Source organism: Astatotilapia calliptera, chromosome 11 (assembly GCF_900246225.1).
Source record: "Astatotilapia calliptera chromosome 11, fAstCal1.2, whole genome shotgun sequence".
Taxonomy (NCBI): domain Eukaryota; kingdom Metazoa; phylum Chordata; class Actinopteri; order Cichliformes; family Cichlidae; genus Astatotilapia; species Astatotilapia calliptera.
Window position 1 is genome coordinate 16378558 of NC_039312.1, and position 20434 is coordinate 16398991.

At 40.6% G+C, this 20434-nt stretch overlaps 1 protein-coding gene across 2 annotated transcripts; it reads right to left on the reverse strand.

The window, feature by feature from the left end:
- Positions 1–572: 572 nt before the first annotated feature.
- On the reverse strand, positions 573–5949 carry spaca6 (sperm acrosome associated 6). Of its 2 annotated transcripts, XM_026185018.1 has the most exons (9): positions 5253–5949; positions 5076–5162; positions 4817–4888; positions 4567–4590; positions 4381–4458; positions 3788–3891; positions 3244–3400; positions 958–1138; positions 573–799 (listed from the first exon to the last, which is right to left on the reverse strand). In XM_026185018.1, the coding sequence occupies exons 1-9, from the start codon at positions 5464–5466 to the stop codon at positions 721–723; spliced, it is 996 nt and encodes a 331-aa protein (XP_026040803.1). In that variant the 5' UTR covers positions 5467–5949; the 3' UTR covers positions 573–720. The 2 variants fall into 2 exon arrangements, with proteins under 2 accessions (XP_026040803.1, XP_026040804.1); XM_026185019.1 differs by lacking the exon at positions 958–1138.
- Positions 5950–20434: the final 14485 nt, after the last annotated feature.

The window sequence follows — 20434 nt, forward strand, 5'->3', positions numbered from 1 at the left end:
GTGTTCTGCTTGTGGATGATGAAACAAAGGATTTTCCTTTTACCCTTTTGACTGCACGACTGTCTGGACAGAACTGAGTCCATCAGCCACTCAGAGTGTAATCATGGTCACAATGTCTACACATGACCTGTTTTACCTCATAACTTTTCCTTACAGTATTTCTCAACTCATACTAGATATCGGGTCCTTCTGTGTTGATAGTTAATAAATTCTGTCTTGGCAAAATGTTCTGTCAGGATGCCTCGACTGTGTAAATATTTTGCTCAGCTTCATCTCTCTGATTTTAAGCTCAGCTGCCTTCTGGAGTAGCCAAAGTATCTAACCCTAACCCTCAAAGTCAAAGTGCCCTTAAAGTACCTTAAAGTTACTCGCTAAGGTCAGTTTAAAGTGGTTCCTGCTTCATGACGAGTGATGAGGGCCATTTTTCTTTTTCATACAAGGACACACACACACACACACACACACACACACACACACACACACACACACACACACACACACACACACACACACACACACACACACACACAAATATGAAAGCAAGCCCAGCTACTCTACACTATGGTAGTAAAACGTTTACTCAGTACTACTACTAATAAAGAGGTGGATCCTGCCCTCTAGTGGTGGAAGGAGTGACACACATGTTGTCTGGACTATGACGTATCACTCTGCAGACTTGATGAAATGCCTTTGTTGCGTCACATACATCTTCCAAACACTCTAGAATAAACCTAAATCTTCAGCCTGATGTGTTTCTTCAGCATGACTTTGCTCTTGTATGGATAACCAATGCAGAACCCTGAAACAACCAAAGAAAAAGAAAAAAAAAACATGAATACCACCTCATTTGTGCGCCCTGGAGCATCATGTATTCATATGACAGGTGTGAATGTCTAAATGACTTTGCGGTTAAAATCTGTTAAAGCTGATACTGTGCAAATAATAGTTCTGTTTTACCCCAGGGAGAGACACAGCAGCAGCAGTAAAGCAGTTAAACAGGCGGCGAGAAGCGGTAACAATGAGGCGAGGAAGGAGCGGGGAGAGTCACCAGACGCGGGGAAAAACTGCCCTCCTGGGAGCAGAGACAGGTCAAATGTCTCCTGCAGCTCTGTGTGGCCTGCCACAATCTGGGGGGTCACTAAGACAGACACGAAGGGATGAAGACAGGGAATATAGAGGAGAACCGACGATGAATGAAGTGAAAGAGGTTGGTTGAGGAAGTCTGCAGTTTTAATTGTATTTGCTTAGTAGGAGTTTCCTCATTTATTAAGCACAAATACAGAGTTAGTTAGTCTTCTGTACAGAGTAGTTGACATGTATCATTAGTGGGTTATAACCCACCAATTCAACAGTTGTATAATTTAAGAAAAAATGTGCTAACCCAGAAAACTAAAATAATTATTCAACTAATCATATAATGTTCAGGAGGTGAGATGCACATAATATTATACATATACATAATTACACATGCTAAGCTGTGTAAAAATGCATAATCATGAATGCTAATAGATGCATTCATATAGTCAAACAGTTATTTTTGTTCTTTCCTCCTTTCTAAAATCCCCTTTAACTCCACTTTTCAGTAAAACACAATCTGTACACAGGGAATTGTCTGCACAGAGCTCATTTACATTCTGATATATTCTTCCAGATTTCTTTAAATGTGTTAACAACTTTGCTACCAAAGGCATACATCCAGCAGGCCTGATTTATTTCCCTGTAAGAAGAATTTGGCTATAAAAAGCAAGGGTATAGTCAAACTGGATGTGCTTTAGGTTAGTTAGTATTCAGTGTTAGTTATTAGTGCTTTAGATGGGTTAGCCTTTAGTTTAGTTAATATGTTCCTCTTTTGTTTTCATGCATATCACTCCCTCTTGACTCCAAACAGCCAGTGCTTGCTTTGCCAGCCAACAGCTGTATTAAGATACCTGCGGCAGCACGTCCTCGCAGCAACACACTTTCCAAATATATTTTATTTGCAAGGTCACTCAGTAGTAGTGGAATAGTGTTTAGAAACCTTGGGTTCATCATAATTATAATTTTATTTTACTGGATGTGAACATGTTTGGAAGCGCACCTGAGCAGTAGACTCAGAAATAACAAGCTTCTCAGCAGCTCAACAGTCCAGTCTCTTTTTATTCCCTTTTTCTTCAGTGGATTAGTGTGCTGGATCTACATTGCAGACTGGTTAGACAAACTGAAGAAAAATCAAACTAAGAAAAAATATTTTTTTTTGAGAAAACAAAACAGCTAGTGTTTTCAACTTAAATATTATATTTCAAAACTAAATCAACCTTCTAAGGAACAATTCTGCAACAGGCTAAACCCATTATCAGTGGGACCTTACAGCCCTCTGACCTGCTCAGCATCACAGACTGACACGCAACAATCCCTGAGAGAAACTCCTGGCTATATAGTTAATAACTTCTCTCATCCCAGGAAATAATACTTAAATACCAATAAATATTAAACTTATAGCAGTGCACAGTGTCTCAGTCAAACACAATGGTAAAAAGTTAAGTTTAAAAAAAAAAGTAGATATATTTATCTGTCATCTATTTATTTCTTAAACTTCAGGCTAAAGTCCCCCTCCTTCATACCACACTTCCAGGAAGGTCACCATAAAAAGCAGTCCCAAAGTGCCTGGACATGCACAGCACAATGGAAATATAAACACTGTGGAGTATGTTTGGAGGTCACAGGCCTCCCTGTGACACACAGTAGCCAGCTTATTTAGAAAGGTGCGTGGCTAATTTACAGTGATTTTCCAGAGGGTGCTAATTTTGGACAGAGAAGGCTTTCAATTAAATGCACTTACTGGAGACTTTAGAGACTTTCTAGCCAACTACTTAGAGTGTCTCTGAGTGCAATCAAGTGGTGAACAAGACAAACAGGAGCCAGCACTCACGTCTCTGGAAATTTATGGGAGAAGATTTGACTGGTGATGGCGAATTTAGAAACGAATATGAAAGTTCAATGTACCCTCAAAAACATTTTTAAGCTGTTCTTTCTCATTAAAAAAAAAAAGTAAAACTACAATGTAAATAATATAATATCTTTAAAATAGTTTCAATACATGTCAAAGTTTGGACCTATTTACTTATTTCATCAAGTGTTCAAACATTTCTCTGGTACAAAGTAATGTTGCTTTAAATGTGAAGAAGTTTACTTTTTCCTGGTACAAGGACTCTCCCCTTGATCAGTTAAAATTTCCAAATATCCTTCTAAAGTCAGCTGTTTTACCTGAGACATAGTAGTATACTCGGATAAAGGAGAGCTGGCCCGAGTACACCTCACACTGGTAGGTGCCCTGATGCTTCAAAGTCACTGAGGGGATGGAGTAGAGCCTGTCAACGCCCACAGTCACTTCTTTAAACTGATCCAATTGCTGCGTTTCAACCTGAAGGATTAAAATGTTCTCAGTTGTTGTCTGCTTCACACAAACAAACAACAAAGTGTTAATAATAACAGCTCAGTATTTTATATTTATTAAATCTGTTGTCACAAGAAGTCAACTCTGTTCATGTGGTTATAAATTTGCAAAAATTTGTAGGCAACTGAGCAAAATCACGCACTGACAAACACACCTGTTATTAGGAGACATCTTTAAGTCTGTAGTGCAGAGCTAACTGTCTTCCAGCTCCAGCCTCAAATTTCAAAGATTTGAAATCACGTTGCTCATTCCGTCTAACTCTAACTCGAGTAAGCTGGTGTGTGTATTTTGCAAAAATGTTGAACTGTTACTTTTAACAGTGACCCTGAATGATTCACCATATGCTGAGCGTACCTCCTCTGCGAACCTCCAGATCACTTCAATATCAGTTGGCAAGGCAAATGGCACGTCGCACCACATTCGAATCCTGCTGTTTTCCATAACTTTAATTTCTTCCACTGAAATAAACATATAGCCACCCACATGCACACAGACAAATGCACACACTCAGATAACATTCGCACAGGGGCAGCTCTTGCAGCCTGAGCTCTCCTTAATGATAATATTTAAGCCCAGTCTCAGAGGAGTCGAGTAAAAGTGATGATATGCTGAAGAGTGGCGGTGCTGTAAAGGCTTGATACGAATACCATGTGTGTGGGAGTCAACTGTCACCTTGCATAAAGAAACCAAGGACTTAAAGAGTACCTCGGGGGCTCTGTGCAAAAGATATAATGTGTGGAAATAAAACCTTTCCTCTGTCTCTCTTTCAAATCCTCACTTTTTGCTAAGAGCATTTCAAGGATCAAGAGTGGATGCTTATGGAGGTGAAAATAGGGCTATTTAAGGATATGTCACATCTGGATTAGTACTTATTTCTTTAGTTGGAAATTGTGACATAACAGAATCAGTGATGTGTTAGAGGTAATAATACGAATAACAGTGCTCACCTGGGCAGTCGAGAGGAAATTCACAGGAGTCGTACTGGCAGGTAACACAGTCGTACACTGCACCTGCACTCTGAAAACCTGATGGGTGAATGAAACCGATACTGATGCCATTATTATTTGGTTTCTAAAAGCAATGATTGTTATGTTGTAGAATCAAAAAAAAAATACAATAAAATCAAGACAAACCACATGGAGGGATACATCCAGAGACTGTGAAGAGAATAAAAAACTTTGATTAATAAATATTACTGATACAGCATCCAGGAGTGAAAGCCAGTTAAAGCAAACCACCTTCTGGATCCTTCATGGTATTTTAAAGACTCTAAAAATGTAACTGGCATCTTAGAGAGAGTACAGAGATCACTGTAAGATGTGATGACCTAATATAAGTTATTATGGACAGAAAGATGGAGGAAAAGGGAAGTCCGTGGCTCACCTCTAGGCAGTTTGGAGGCAGCTGAGATGAAATTGTCTGCTGCTGTCTGCAACCTTTGCTCGTACACAGTGTCTGATAGATGGAGGGGAGGAGGAGGAGGAAGACAGAAATATTTGGCTCAATTCATACTGGGGAATTGTGTGGCTGGGGGCATCGTTTTTTGTTTTTTCTAACTTCTCTTTTTCTGACCTCACTTAGCAAATGTATTACTCTTTTATCAATGCAGCTATACAGTCTGCTTAAACAGGTGTTTAGCTACCGTTATTCAGCTTTTGGTCAAACTCTTTCAACAGCCGGAGGACCTCTGCATCCAGAATTTCCTTCAGTTGGATGTCATAGCCTTTACCTAAAAAAATCAAGAAATTACATATCACCTAGATTTTTACATGCTGTCACAAACTGTTCCTAAATTGGCAAAGAAGAAACTCTTTCGCACCTACTCTACCAGCTTCAATCACTGTCTCATTATTGTTGAATATGCGGTCCAGCTTCTCGAAGCAGGCGTCAACGTTTCTCACATTGTACTCGGTCAAAACGTGACCCCAGCACAGACGGAGACTGTCTTCCACATCCACAAAACACTGATAGCAGCTTTGAGACAGGCACAACAGCAGGCTCACACACACAAGCCGCAAAGCAGATGTCTGCATCTTTCAATGTGAGCTTTAAAAACTCAACTAATGTTTCTCTGTAGGTGTTTTGATTCAAATCCTGGTCTCATAGCGACTAAAAATGTGCAAATTCTAAGGTTTTTGTTTTCTTTTTTCTTCAGGGCTTGATGAATTAGAGCCCTGTATTTATGTTCACATCCCACACGGGGATAAAAGTAAAGTCTTGAAAGTGTATCACGCTCATCTTTTCTCGACACGACAGGAGAGCATCACAGACTCCTATCTGTATTTCCCACCATTCTATTGTCTCTAGTCCCCATTTCCTGCTGCCTCAATGCACCAGTTTTACTGCAGAGCACAGAGATGAAGCGAGCCAAGGAGGGAGGTGGCGGCAGCGAGAGGGAGAGGGGCAGATGAAGATGGAGTTAAATGCTTGTGTACGTGTAGGGGATGGAGTGGGAAGGGTGCCGACGTGAAAACCCAAGAGAAATATATAATATGCGATAAATGAAAGTCTACCCGGCGGTGTGGGGTGGGGGGGGGGGGTGGACGGCGAGACGGAGAATGAGAAAAAGCCAAATATGAAAATAAAGAACAAAAGGGACAACAAAATCGATGGGGTAGCAGAGATAGAGAAGGAGTCAGTGCACATTATTGATGATGAAGTTTAGAAAAAATAGAATTGGTGAAAAACAAAAACGTGAGAGAAACAGAAACAAAGAAAAGACAAGAGGAGGTAAGGGAGGACACGCAAGTGACAGGCAGAGGCAGGCAGAGAGGGAGCGGGACTACAAATCAAGTCGACTGCCTCATCGCATCCTGTATCCCCCTCTCGTCTCCCATCCTCCTCATCCCCTCCACCACCACCCCTTCTCCCTTGTCCCTCACTCCTGGTGCATCTCCATGGCAACCAGACAGGGTGCCTAATACATGAACTTAATATATTTCCAGTGGCAGGGTGAGCTGGGTACTAATGCATTCATCTGTCTCCACACAGACAGGCCAATCAATATTAGGCAAGAGTGTGCTCCAGGACTGCCAAAGTCAGACAGCTAGTCAGATGGTTGGACATGGAAAATCCCAAATGAATGTGTGTGTGTATGTTTGAGGGCATTTAATTGTGTCTAGTGACAAGGACACTTTGATCATTTTTGCTGCTACATATCCAAACTCACTCAGAGCTTTCAAAATGTCTGGCTGTGAGAAAAGATGACTTTATGTATATGGAAGATTTGACACAACAAACAAACAAAACAAAAAAAAGAAGGAAATAGTGCAGGATCAGAGAATTCCCTAATCTCAGAGACTGTCTAGATAACATTAGGGGAAAGCTGGGATACAGTATATTTAGTGATTTTTTGTTCATTATCCAATAACATGTTTGATTTAAAAAAAAAAAAAAAAAAAAAAGAAATACACAGAGTACGTTTTCACATTTTATTAACATACAATTGTTAAAAACAAACAGGCAAGTATGAAAACTTGTACATGATCAAAAACAAATGATGCCATAGATTTTTGAAGGTGTCATATATGGCGGGGTCACAACCCTTGGCTGTCTTCTTATTTTGCCCCCCAACTGGGGTCTGTAACACAAAGTCAGCCAGAAGGGTTGGCTCCCTGAGATGGTCTGTGCTGCAGGACAAGCAGCCATTCTCTTCTTCAACCTGAAAAGTCTTGACGGTCACTTACAGATACTGAGATGCATGAAATCCAGAAGAAACAGTGACAGGTATCGCCTGTCACTTTTCTTGCACTTAAATTCCTTTTAAACATACCACTTTAACTCCAAGTGGTATCAAATATACTTTGTAGAAGAGACAGAGTGTATCATGTCGAATATAGTGCTAAAATGATCCCCTCCTCTACAGGATGTTGAAACTGAATGCAGCCCTGTTCCCGAGGACCTCACCTGTGACCTGCTTTGACCTCACAGGTTAAGGGTCTCAGGGACAGAGGGGCATACTGTAAAATTAAAATACACTGAGAAGGTGTAAAGACGGATCCAGTTATTATACAAAAATGCCAAAGCAGAGTTTCAAGCAGTTTAAACTCATTCGAGTTAAATGAGAGAACTGCAGAGTCACTGCACCGAGACAAAGAAATGACCTCATCTGACATTTGGATTCTGCGGCACCAACCGGTCTCCTGGTTTGCTGCAGATTAGAAGCAAAGCTGATCAGTTCAATTAAAACATAATCGGTGCATAATCATGACAGATTTATCCTTGTTTTATCCACGCTAATCTTTTTGTTCTGCAGTTCATCAAATCAGATATAAAGTAACATTTTTAACAGCAGGCACACATACTCTCAGAAACGCAGCCGCTGAGAGCTCATTGCGGAGGAGACACAATTAATTTAGAGGAAACAATTAATTATAAACTGTTGGTAAATGCCACAGGAGTTTTGAACATAATTTCTCAGCTAGCATGGACAAATTACAGTTTCTAATAGCTTTTCTGAGCCCACTGAGCTGAAGAGATTTTAAAAATCTATTTGTGCTCATGTAAAATACGTTACTAGACCATTTCACATGCTGGAACTTAACACACATACACTGAAATCTTAAAGTTGTCAAAGCTGACAAATAATTATTTAAATATGTAAGCATACTTTGCATAGGTCGCATTTTCTTTTTGTTCTCTAGTAACTGTGGCGATACGACTGTTAAATTTTCCACAACTCGCTGTAAAGAGGACTTCAGATTACTCCATCCAGTCTGAGACTTTTTCATTTCAAAGCATCTTTCAGGATCTCCGTGCAGTTCTTATCATTACGGCGTCGCACTGTGCTTTGTCCGTCCACTTCTGAACGCAGGGCAGCATGTGTCTTCTGACTTACCAGCAAAAGAGGAAATTAGTTTTCAAACATTATGAAGAAAAAAGAAGAACCCGAGCAGGACACAGGCGGCATGCAAATTATCAATCCACCTGTAGATGACATAACATTATTACACTGCTTGGTCACTTAAACTATGGTGATATCACTATAAAACACTTCAAAGAAATAAATAAATGTCATTGCGTAGAAGTATTAGAAGGCAACGCCACCCACTGGTAGACAGACAGAATGACTGGAGAAGACTGCATATGACCATACCTTAAAATCCAAAATAAAATGGAAATATTTGTATTTCATAGCTCATCTGTGGAGAAATAATGTTTCATCTTGTTTTAATACATTCGCATTAATTTGAATAAAATGAGACGCATTGTGTCCACATCAGTTTGCTGCATTAAACTGAACTCCATTAATGCATATTAATGCATCACGAAAAACCTACAGGTTAACTTTATAAACGTCAGGCCTTCACATTTTGGGACACATAGGTGCGATTTTTGAGGTTTTCTTTGTTAACAGTTGCAGCTGGGGCAGACCACAGGGAACAGCCGAAATGACTGGAATAACGGCAAAAGAGGTGGAAATGAACATTTGTTTAAATCTTGTCAGTATCCAGAGAACAAAACTCTGAGTTAATTACACAGCTCACAGAAATGATTATATCCAGGTTAATTAAAATGCGTGTCATTTTATTGCCTGTCATAACACTGAAATTCATTGACAGCTGTGAAGGGGAATAAATTAAAAAAGAGATGCACGAATGAGGTGCAAACAGAAAATGTGAATTAAAATGAAGGGCAACTTAGACACAAAATGCAGACATGACCTCGACAGCATGGAGCATGGATTCTAGATACTAATTGAAAGGCTATTCAGCATACGGCAACAAAGACAGAAGAGCAGAATAAATACCACAAATACAGGCACTTACAGGAGGGCTCTCATGCTTTTCCATGCACCATGTTTTATTACAGTCAAAGAGAAGAATGTGAAGTGAATTAGTGACGACAAAAGTTTCGTATTATAATGCATTTTAAAAGTGGCATAAAAAAATATCACTCTTACTCTACATTGAACTTGTGACATAAAATGCGTTTTAAAAAAAAGAAAAGAAAGAAATTCACCTTACACTCAGCCTCTTCTTTCCTTTTCTTCCCCCAGTCAGAGTGCTTCTGTGTTTCCTCTCAGCTCCCTCTATTTCTGATGGTCTCTGCCGGGGCCAGACAGGGAGCCCGGTGGCAGGTAGGTTACAGACAATAGTATTGATTCCATTATTCTTCTTCTCACTGCCTACCTGCCTGACTAACAGCAGCACCTATACAACACTTCACCTTTTGTCTCTGCAGGGCTGTTGTCACAAACACACAGAGCTGCAAACAAGGGGAAAATAAAGAAGAGAGAGGGGTGAAAAAAAAAGAAGAGAGCTCACTTGTGCGCTCACATTCACGTGTACACACCAACCCGCCTGGTGCACATACTATCCAACAGTTAAAAACGACACACACACAGACACACGCACATTTACCCTCCATGCTGCTCCTCTATCCAAGTCTCCTCTCCTCCTTTTCTCTCTCCTTCTTTTACACTCTCTGGTCGTCATCCTTCCATCTCCCTCTTTTTCCTCACACGTATTTCCGAGTCTCGTACAAACCCGGTAACCTCCCCAACACGCTCGCAGGCACACACGCACGCACGCACGCACGCACGCACACGCTCGCACACACGCTCCAGTCTGCAAGCTCCATATATCTGTGTGAAAGTGTGAGTGAGGGAAGGAGAGAGGGAATGTGAGTGCCGCGAGTGCATGCAGGCGTATGTGTGTGTGTGTGTGTACGAGACAAACTCTGTGTGTGTATATGTGTGTATATGTGTGAGGGGGGGGGGGGGGGGGGGAGCAGGGAGGCTAGCAGAAAGGGGGGATGGAGGGGGAGGGTCAGAATCTCTAATAGGATGAGAATAGAGAGAAAATATGAAGCCCAGGAGTCTCATGAACCTGAGAGGCTGACATTACTGCCTCCTCATATGTGTACAGCAATCATACCGTCATCAAATTGATTACAGGATTTATGATGTTGCTCCAACACTGCTGTAAATTGCAGCTGGAGTGACTTCAAACACACTAAATAAAGCCGTGGTGGAAAGCTCTGCTAATTGTAAAATGCGTCTTGATTATACAGCTTGACATCAGAGGTGAACAACATGCATTTAGCCATCCTGTACAGCCGAATTCATCCAAATGAATCTGAAATGTGGGGAGCTGCTTAAGGAGGAATGAGGAAATAACATTAAACCTGCACCCGTGTTGCATGCATAAGTAACAAAACTGCAACAGCTTTGCACGTACGGACAAATACAATCAATATTTCCACTCTTTGTTCAATCAGCTCACATCTCTTAAGGCAGTTTGATTCTAATATTTGAGCTCGTCTCCGGGAGGAAAGAGAGTTGCCATTGTGCTTGTTGGGTAACAGAATCATACAGCCCCCAGGGAAATTCAGAAATGAAAGTAAATCCAATTTGGACCCACTGATTGGCTGTCTCTTCAGCGAGAGCGAGCATAAACACTACACTTGATGGGTAAGCGTCATTAATGGCTCTAAAGTGTTCTGACCATGTTTTACAACAAAGCATATCACCAGTGCCTCACACATTTAGAGCAAATGGGGGTAAACTGACAACAAAAACACATTGCTTTTGGCCACAAAGTAGCTGCAGTGAGGAATTGATAAAAAACCTCAATGTAATGAAAAGCTAGTTAAGACCTTGGCAACTATAAAAATAAAATAGGCAAGGAGATAAAGAAAACAGCAGGAATAAATAGAAGCACACTGATTGCTTGTATCATTAGGTGAAAGTTTCAAAAGCCTTCTCACTAAAAAGCAAGAACTGACCAACAGCAAATGAAGTGAATCCATCTTCACCTTATTTCAAAAGGGATTTTTTTCATAAATACAAAAAGCAGGAAAAAGAGCATTCATTAATAACACTTGGTTAATTAACCTGCATGCATATAGGCTATATAGTAGTCTGTGTCACCTTCAGACTTTTAACATCCTCCTCCATAGCTGCAATCATACTGTAATGGCAAGACACATACATTTGCATAGAAACAGCACTACAGAACGTGTTTACACAATCTGCTGGGATTTGTGCATTCAGTGGTCGGCACAATTCCTCTGCACCGAATGCGAGTTCCTCGTCTTGTGCAGCACATATAATCCACCTAATCCCGCTTTAATGTCACACAGACAAACGGCTGTGCGTTTATAACACACATATTCTGGCTGTGGATGGATTTCAGAGTGCAGGAGCCTTTGCCTGCTCTCCTCTGCCAGTAAACTAAAGCACCTCTTTCCAAGACAGAGGCAATGTGGGCGCCATTTTGGCAGAAGAACCAAGAAAAAGTCCCTCTCTAGCAGAACGGCAGTATCCGAACCCAAGTCACAAATGCATAACGTCACAGTCACAGACAGGTGTGTGTGTGTGTCTGTGTGTGCCTGCAGCTGCACTCTGCAGTGCCGCTGACAGACAAAGCACTGGGAGTGCTCCACAGGGATGACATCATCAGTCTGGGATGATGTCTGCCTTGTCTGTCTTAGGATCAGGATGCTCTAGTTTGCCGATGCACCCCACGAGACTGCACATGGCACTGTTTGTGGCAGCGCCGATTTTCACAAAGTATCGTGCAAAGTCTGATGTAGGCAGAGTAATGTAAGAATTTCTGCCTGAGTGAGAGGGCGCTTCAAGGAACTCGCAGCACTTCATATAGAGATTGTAGCATTTCAATCACAGTCCCAACAACTCCTGTAGGCGTTTTTGTAAGGAGCATATGCGCATGCGGACGTCATGAGAATATGTTCACATAACAATCTGTTCACACATATGCACAGCCTGCTGCATATGCAGAGATGGAAACCAGGTACAAAAGGTCGCGAACGCAAACAGTCTTTACTATGTCAGCATGTGACACAGACAGAACAACATGCGAGGTCAATCGCACTTCCTCCCATGCACATTATTATCACTGCTCCACACACCTAGCAGTTGTCTGATGTTCAACTGTCTGCTCAGGCAAGAGAGCAGTGTTGCGCGGTGGATGATAAAGAAGGCTACGACTGACAGTGCAGAATCAGCACATTTCTGATATATGCCCCCTATTTTCCACCCCTTCCAGGAGGCGCGGGGGGGGGGGGGGGGGGGGGGGGGAGAGAGAGACTGTAACGCACTGCAGATGGCTGCTGTTTGAACCACCAGTCTGACTTGCTGAGGGGAAGAGGAGAGGGGGAGGAGGCAGGGAAGGTTTCAGGGTAATGAAACGGGTATAAGTACAACGGCAGACACGCAAGGCTTCTCAACCTGTGGTAGTATACAGCAGTCCGTGGATACTGTGAAATGGTGCAAAAATACAGGCAGGGAATTCATGAATGTCACAGTGAGGCTGTGTATGATGAATGTCACTTATGTGAGGTAACTGAAAGAGGGGGAGAGTAGTAGGTTATTTTCATTTAACGAGTGTAGTCTTACATTTTTATATTAATTAGAAGTCTTATTTCATCATTTGGAGCTTTAAAAACACCTAAACTAACCTGTGTGGTTATATGCGAACAGCTTGTTAACCCTTTAAGACCTACCATAGAACCAAGTCCGCCAGAGCTTATATTATATTTTTACATGCTGTGGAGCCATTTTTGGGAGCATTTCAAGTTGTTATACATCAATACAACCATTATAGCCCAGATTTTAATAATATGTATTCATTAAGTGCATAGTAATTACATAAATTGCAAAAAAGTGCAATAAACTACAAAAGAATTGAAAATCGTTTTTGCTTTTTTAACATATATTTGTAGTTAGAGAAATTTAAGAGGCTTATCTCTCAACACTGTAAATACAAAAAAGTTGCACAAAATAGTTTCCCACCACAGGAAATTTATTTTGAGTGTCTTCATAGTTTTATTTTTGAAATATACCAATTTTTATACACTGCAGGAAAAACAAAAATAAATATTATACTGCAAATTTGCAAAAAAGCAGCATATGCATCAAAATAAACTATTTCCAGCAGTGCAATATGAGTCCTAAGCATCCCAGAAACGACACAGAAAGTCATAAAGTCAAACATAACTTTTAAAAAGACCAGTATAGGCCCTGAGGCCCTGATGGTAAAAAAGACTACATTTCCGCGAAAATGACGTCACTTACGGTTTCGGGCAGGTAATGGCGGACATGCAAAAGTTCGCGCTGACCTCTATTCCAACGTAGGAAGTGTTATGAACAGCTGATCGGATCGGCAAAGCGTGTTTCTGGAATATTATGTTTTTGTTCCTGCAAGCGCTTTTTATGCAGTTTTTGCAAAGCTTTATGTGGAAGGAAACCATGACCGAGGACAAGCTGATGGCATAAGATGTAAGTACAACTCCTCCGGTTTCATATGCAAAAAAAATTATTGTGCTAGCTTACGTGATTGCAGAGCTACCGGGATTTAAAAATAGTTACGTAAAACAGAGCGTGCCCGCTCCGACCGGCTCTAAAGGGTTAAGCAGCCCCTTTCCTCACAATATAGGGCAGTTGGATTATTTTCTAGGGTTTTTCTTTCTTTACGTATTAGTTTCTACTCAAAGTCAGAGTAAGCTGCTTGATAAAAATGGACGTTCACCGTCCTGTCTTAAGGGTATTTTTGCTGCAGTACGAGCCACTGATTGCTGTACAGCCAACAACCTGTCAAGCAGCGGGTAGTCATCCCAACAACTACAATCCAACTGCCACAAATATTGCCCATGAAATGACACAGACCCGGGAAAGAGACTTCATGAGGGTTTGCCCAAAGGAGAGAATATCATGATAAAGACCTTGAGGGGATAAAAGGCGCTGCAGTTGAAAAGGACGTGCCGTGTCATTAAACACTAGGAGATCCGCTCACAGAGTAACAAAACATACTTACCTCTCTGCTGGTGGTACACTAGACGTGGCTAGAAGTGACTCCGCAGGGAAAGCTAGAAGGTTGTACAGTTATCTCCATGCTGTTTATTATGCGAAACCATACAACCAACTACCTCACACTGCAGAGCACAGACTGTAGAGACTCCAGACAAGATTTCAACAGCAGGACGTAGGCGTCTGTGTACATACTCACCTTTCTGCCTCCTACCCCATGCCCCGCTTTACTCTTTCAGCAATACATTCATAGTGTAAGTGCCCTCTTCACTACAGAATTCAGCAAGTGTTGAGACTGAGTCGCACAAACTCAAATGGGAATTTATCCTTTGATTTCCTTTTGTGCACTTTTCATTGTGCTATGGAACGTCTCTGTTTGCTCTTGGATTTGGGCAAAAAAATCGATTCACTGACATTACAAAGGGCTGTTTTTTGTGTGTGTGTGTGTGTGTGTGGGGGGGGGGGGTTCTATTGAGCTCGTTCAGTGGCGTGTTTTCTATTTCTTTTTTATGAATAGCAGGAAAAGAAGAATAAGAGATGCATGTTACTTCTGAGCAGTAATAAATGGGGACTGAACCTGCAATCATGATTGAAACGTGGGAACTGTAGGTGGCTGCAACCACACAAAAATTCACCTCCGGTCCTGCAGTGATGCCACGGGAAGGTAGATGTTAAGTGGCTGCATTGGCACATGTTGTACAGAGCACATGTATACAAAAGCACAAAGACTGCATGCATATGTATGATGCTGGAGGATGTCTTATGTAATCAAATGTAGTGTAGGAAGGAGAAAACCTTGCTGGTCTGAAATTTGACAATGCTGGAACAGAACTATGAAAATCCTTTTCCTGACATCTAAGTCTCTCATACAAGTGTGAGTACTACAAAAACTTCAATTTATCCATTCATTCATAGTATTTCCAACCATTTCTTAGGACTTGTTGCCCTCTACTGGTGACTGGGCAAACTCCTGCTCACTTCCCCTTCTGGCCCTTGTTCTATCAGTGCCACTAGTCTGCAATAGAGCAGCACTGACAGCTACAAAATACGATTCCAGGGGTTGACTGTCTAAGAAGAGCGACATGCAAAGAATTACAATCACAGTCTCCTATTCTATCAGAGCCTGAATTTTGTCTTTGGAAAAAAAAAGTCACGAAGCAAAATTATTCGTCGACCTATTGTTGAACCAAATTCCTACATTCACTGACTGCAGCATTTCATCCACATCAACTGTCCGATTTCACTTAAGCGCTGACAGGTTTTCATGAGAGTTAAAGGCCATCTGCCATAACACTGTCACAAGCATCAATTCTACTGTCAGCTGTTACATCTAAATCTGGGGGACTTCTGCTTCACAGTCAAGCAGGAATTTCTTTCACATTACAAAATGATTGCTAAACTGAAACTTTTTAGGTGGGTGTAGATGCTCTCTGTAGAAATTGCAATTGTTGTGTGCTGCGGTGCTACATTTGCTGGCACAGTGATACATTCCAGCAGAGACCAGCCAGGAGTGATAGGCTACTCTGAACACTCATTCAGACATAACTGGGGCAAGATGATATGCTGTGCAAATGGTGTTTAAAGGATTCCAGCAGACCCTTATCAGGGCAGAAATGTAACAAGAAATGATATCAAAGTAAAGATGATTATAGAAATGTAAAGGTAAAACGTTTCTGCATGCACTGACAAAAGAGAGCTATATGTGGGAGCTCTGCATTCTCTGCATGAAACCGGTATGCAGGATTTAAGGAATCTGACTTCCAACAAAGAAGCGTTAGAGACATAGAAAAGAAGAAACTGAATAGCCTATCTTGAAAGCCTTGAGCCAATTGAACTGCAGTTTGGTGTAACTTAAAGGGGAAAAAAGCTAGGTTAATATGTGCACATCTTCCTCCTCTTCCTCGTTTCTTTCTTAGTATGCATTTATAGTCCAAACCACTCTTTTTCTGCCACTCCCTTTCAATCTTCTGTCCCAAAGTGCACCCCCACTCCTCCTTCCCCTCACCCACTCACCCTTTTTTGGCTTTTTTTTTTTTTGCTTCATCCCTCATGGGTCCCCATTTCCCGCCTCTTACCCTTTTAGCCACCCTCTGTCTTCATACCCCCCTCCTGCCCTTTGAACACACACATGCTGGCATTTTTACATACCAACAAGCTCCTCTACTTTACTCCGTGTGCAGTATTTCACAGTCAAATCACACAGAAATGCAGTGTAACTGTGCCAGTGTCAGCTATCATTCACTCACTCCCTCTTTGTCTTGCTCGCTCCACCCTTAAGCAGGCCTATTGAGCATTTAAGCTGTAAAAACAAAAAATACTCCACTATGAAAAATGTGTGCAGCAATTCCCGAATGGGTTGGTGTAACTTCAAGTTCAAAATTCCTCGCATACTTGAGCATCATCCACGAATGCTGACGCAGAATGAGATATCACTCAAGTCTTTAAAAAAAAAAACTTCCCTGATTTACAAGTTGACACAACAAGTTTACTGTAAATGATTTCTTGCTGTAGGTGATGATGCAACTAGGAAAATGTAAAGTGGAAAATACCTGTCCTCTCTGAAAGTGTGCAGTACCATCTGATTTTTATCAACCAGGTTTCTAAATCATGTATTAGCATGCAACTTCTGCCACGCCCTTTGCATTTCCAACACTGTTTCTGACAGAAGCCATCTCCACGCTGTTGTTGATATTTTTACTGTTACAGAGTGACAGTGATCTGATGTAATGTGTGTTTTTTCCCCAGGTAAAACCAGTTCTAACCTAAAGTAATCTGCTTTGGTGTACGCCAACCACATATACCAAGATGGCAAAATGAATGTTGCCATGGGAACCTTTTGCCTGGCAACTCTAACAGCCTGGCAAATAGCCAAACTGTTGCTATGGCACAGCTGTCAAGCTACGTATACTGGGATTGGTGTGTGAGTGGCTGTTCATAATGCCTCCCATCCCAAGTTTCCAATCACATGCCTGTTGAAAGAATGGATCTGATTGGAAATGAAGTACTTGGGTTTTAAAGGGGGTGGCTTTGTGGTGGTAGAGGGGTGTTTAACTGAAAATGAGCTTGGTCCATTTTTTCCCCCAAAAGCATCCTCATTTGAAATCTGATTGCATCTTAAGGTTTCATGATTTTATTTTGCATTTTGGTTTAAAATCACTTTTTAGACATCACAAAATATTTTGATGTTGGGTTTTCAGCTGCTGGTAAAATGCACCACAGGTTAAATTTAACTGAACTGTAGGACAAGCATTGTTTAATGTCTAATAAGTCAAAGACAAATATTTTAGACTCCTAAAGCTCTAAGGAGTTATTGCAATCCACTCTGCCTCTGGGCTAAAATTTGTAAAACAAAGTGGCGTGAGTATATGTTAATATATCTGTGAAGCCTGCCCTTTGGCTTACAGCCTTTCTAAATGTCATTTGAAATATGATGATAATGAATTAATTTTGTAAGTAATGCCAATGCCATCTGAGTGATCTCTTATTTACTAAAGATCCATACATTTCTAAATTAAAAAATAGATGTAATGACTATTGAGGATCTATATTTTTGTACAGATAACAGAGATGATGAAAGAGAGCTATTAGTCTGCCAGAGTGCAGATATTTCAATCCGCACACTTTACAGTGAGACTATACATAACTCAGGCTTTGGACAAAGATGCTTTTACTACTAAGTCCCTCAGGAGACTGAAAAGATTTGGCATGAGCCCCCGCATCTTCAGGACCTTCTATCGCTGTGCCATTGAGAGCATCCTCACTGGATGCATCACCACCTGGTACGGCAACAGCACCGCTTACAACCGTAAAGCTCTCCAGAGAGTAGTGCGGTGTTCTGAACGGATAATTGGAGGTGAGCTTCCCTCCCTCTAGGACATCTACAGGAAGCAGTGCCTGAGGAAAGCGGGGAGGATCATCAAGGACTCCAGTCACCCCAGCCATAAACTGTTCAGACTACTTCCATCAGGAAGGAGGTTCTGCAGTATCCGGTCCCGAAAAAGAAGAAAGGAGACTCCTGTATTTCTTTCAGTATGACGTCTCTGATTCCATTCATGAGGAGCTTCACCATTTCGTCACTGCCTATAGAAGATGTGTTTTTTCCCTCACTGCGAGACAGCTTTTTCTATCAGGCCATCAGACTGCTGAACACTTCATAGACACCTCAGCTTCACTACTGGAACTTCAACATTATGCACTCTACACTGTATATAAATGCCACTGTTTTGCACATGTCCAACTACCAACCTCTGTATATTTTATATATTTTATTTTATTGTTTAATCTATTTAATTTGTAAAATATGTATACACACACACACACACACACACACACGTAGAAAAACATATTTAGTATACACATCCAGTAATGCATACACTCTTATATTGTACATATATTTATTACTCTCAGATTTAACCATTCTTATATTTTGCTTGTTTTATGTTATTGTATTTTTGCACAACTCTGTTGCTTGTGAAGCTCACACACAAGAATTTCACTCGCATGTACTGTACCAATGTACCTGCACATGTGACGTGACAATAAAAGTGATTTGAAAGTGATTTGATTTGAAGTCTATACTCAGCTTTGAAAAACATCTTTCAGTTAGTTTATCACTTTAACTCTTTGCAACGCACCCTAAAAATGAATTCACTGGTAACTTTGCAGCTGTTTTACACGAGTTTAGAAAAATGTTAGGAGTGTCAGGATGGAACGTTGTATGAAAATATGCTTTTGCTCACATACAGCACACAACCCGAGATGGTTGACTTTACTACTACTGGACATGTTGCTCTGGCTTAGTCATAGAAACGTGCAGGAGGTAGAGCTGTGTCCGCTTTGCTCTGTGTAAACCAATCAGATCGGCACTATTCCCACCTGTACTCAAATAGATGCAACTGGACTTTACACATTATCGTCATCAGATAATATCAAGAAGAGTTCAGCATGGTGAAAAGAGATTAATTTGAATTCATGATCACAAATTATTTGGCTCTGTTTGCACCTGTTTTAATTGATCTGCCCTTCACTGACAGTGTGCAGTTTCATTTTAATGGGTAGGTAAAAGTATCTTTTATTTGTATTCTTTAAAGCAAACTGCTATTAACAGAGATTCTTTTAGTTGAAAACCTTAATTTAATTTACACAGGAAATTCTGTTGCATTTTCCTGCAGTGTTAACATCTTTTTATTCTGTTAAGTGTGGGCTTGTTTTACAGAAAAACATAATAAGGCAAATTAAAAAAGAAATGTCCTTGTCTTTGAGACTACTACCTGGTATGACTGAATAATCAAAGGCCTGATAATAAGTGAATTATTTTCTCTTTGATATTCTTGTATTACAACCTGCTACAGGTATCAGCTAATAATCTGTCAATATTTAATTTGGCTGCCTAACAAAAGAACAAGAACCGCAACAAATGAATTGTGTACAATAACATATTGTTTAAATATGAGTATGAATATGTGTGTAAGTGCGTGAGAAAGCCATCCATTCACAAGAGGCCATTATTTCTCCACAGAAATCTGTAAAATTTCCTACTGAGATTTTTACCTTGAGGTCGCTGTCATGTCGACGTTCTGGATCTTCCTTTAGACTTGAACCGAAAAGTAACTGAAAAACACAAAGAAAACACAGATGGTATCAAGGTTAGAGTGAGTAAAACTGGCCTTGTGAATTAAAAGACTCCTGTTTACACAGGAGGTCACAGGTTCAATGTCAGCAACAGCTGAAGAGAGACTGGACAACCTACCAATTTAATGTAGCAGATTAAAACAAAATGAGCACGGTCACTACTGAAGCAGTACAAAATCTGAAAAAAGATTATTCAATTATTTCGTTTAATTACACCACTCAAACAAAATAACTACAAAGGGAAAGCACACCATTTTTTGTGTATGTTGACACAATTTTAATTTTCATTAAGGATTTTAATGTCAGTATTTAGACATAAAAATAACAAGGGAAAGGTGATCCAAATATTCAGCTCAGGGGAAATCAAAAGGTGCATAAACTGAGAGAGTAAAAACAAAATGACACAATCAAATGATCAGTTTATTACCACTTAAAACATCATGACACGAACCTGTATCTAAGTTTTACAATAACTCTGACACATGGAAAAACACATGGAAAACATGAGGCTTAAAGTGCAAAAACCAATTCATGCATCTCAGTTCATTTCATTATATTTAGTCTGATTTAAAAGAAAACTGTTTATTGCTTTTTGAATG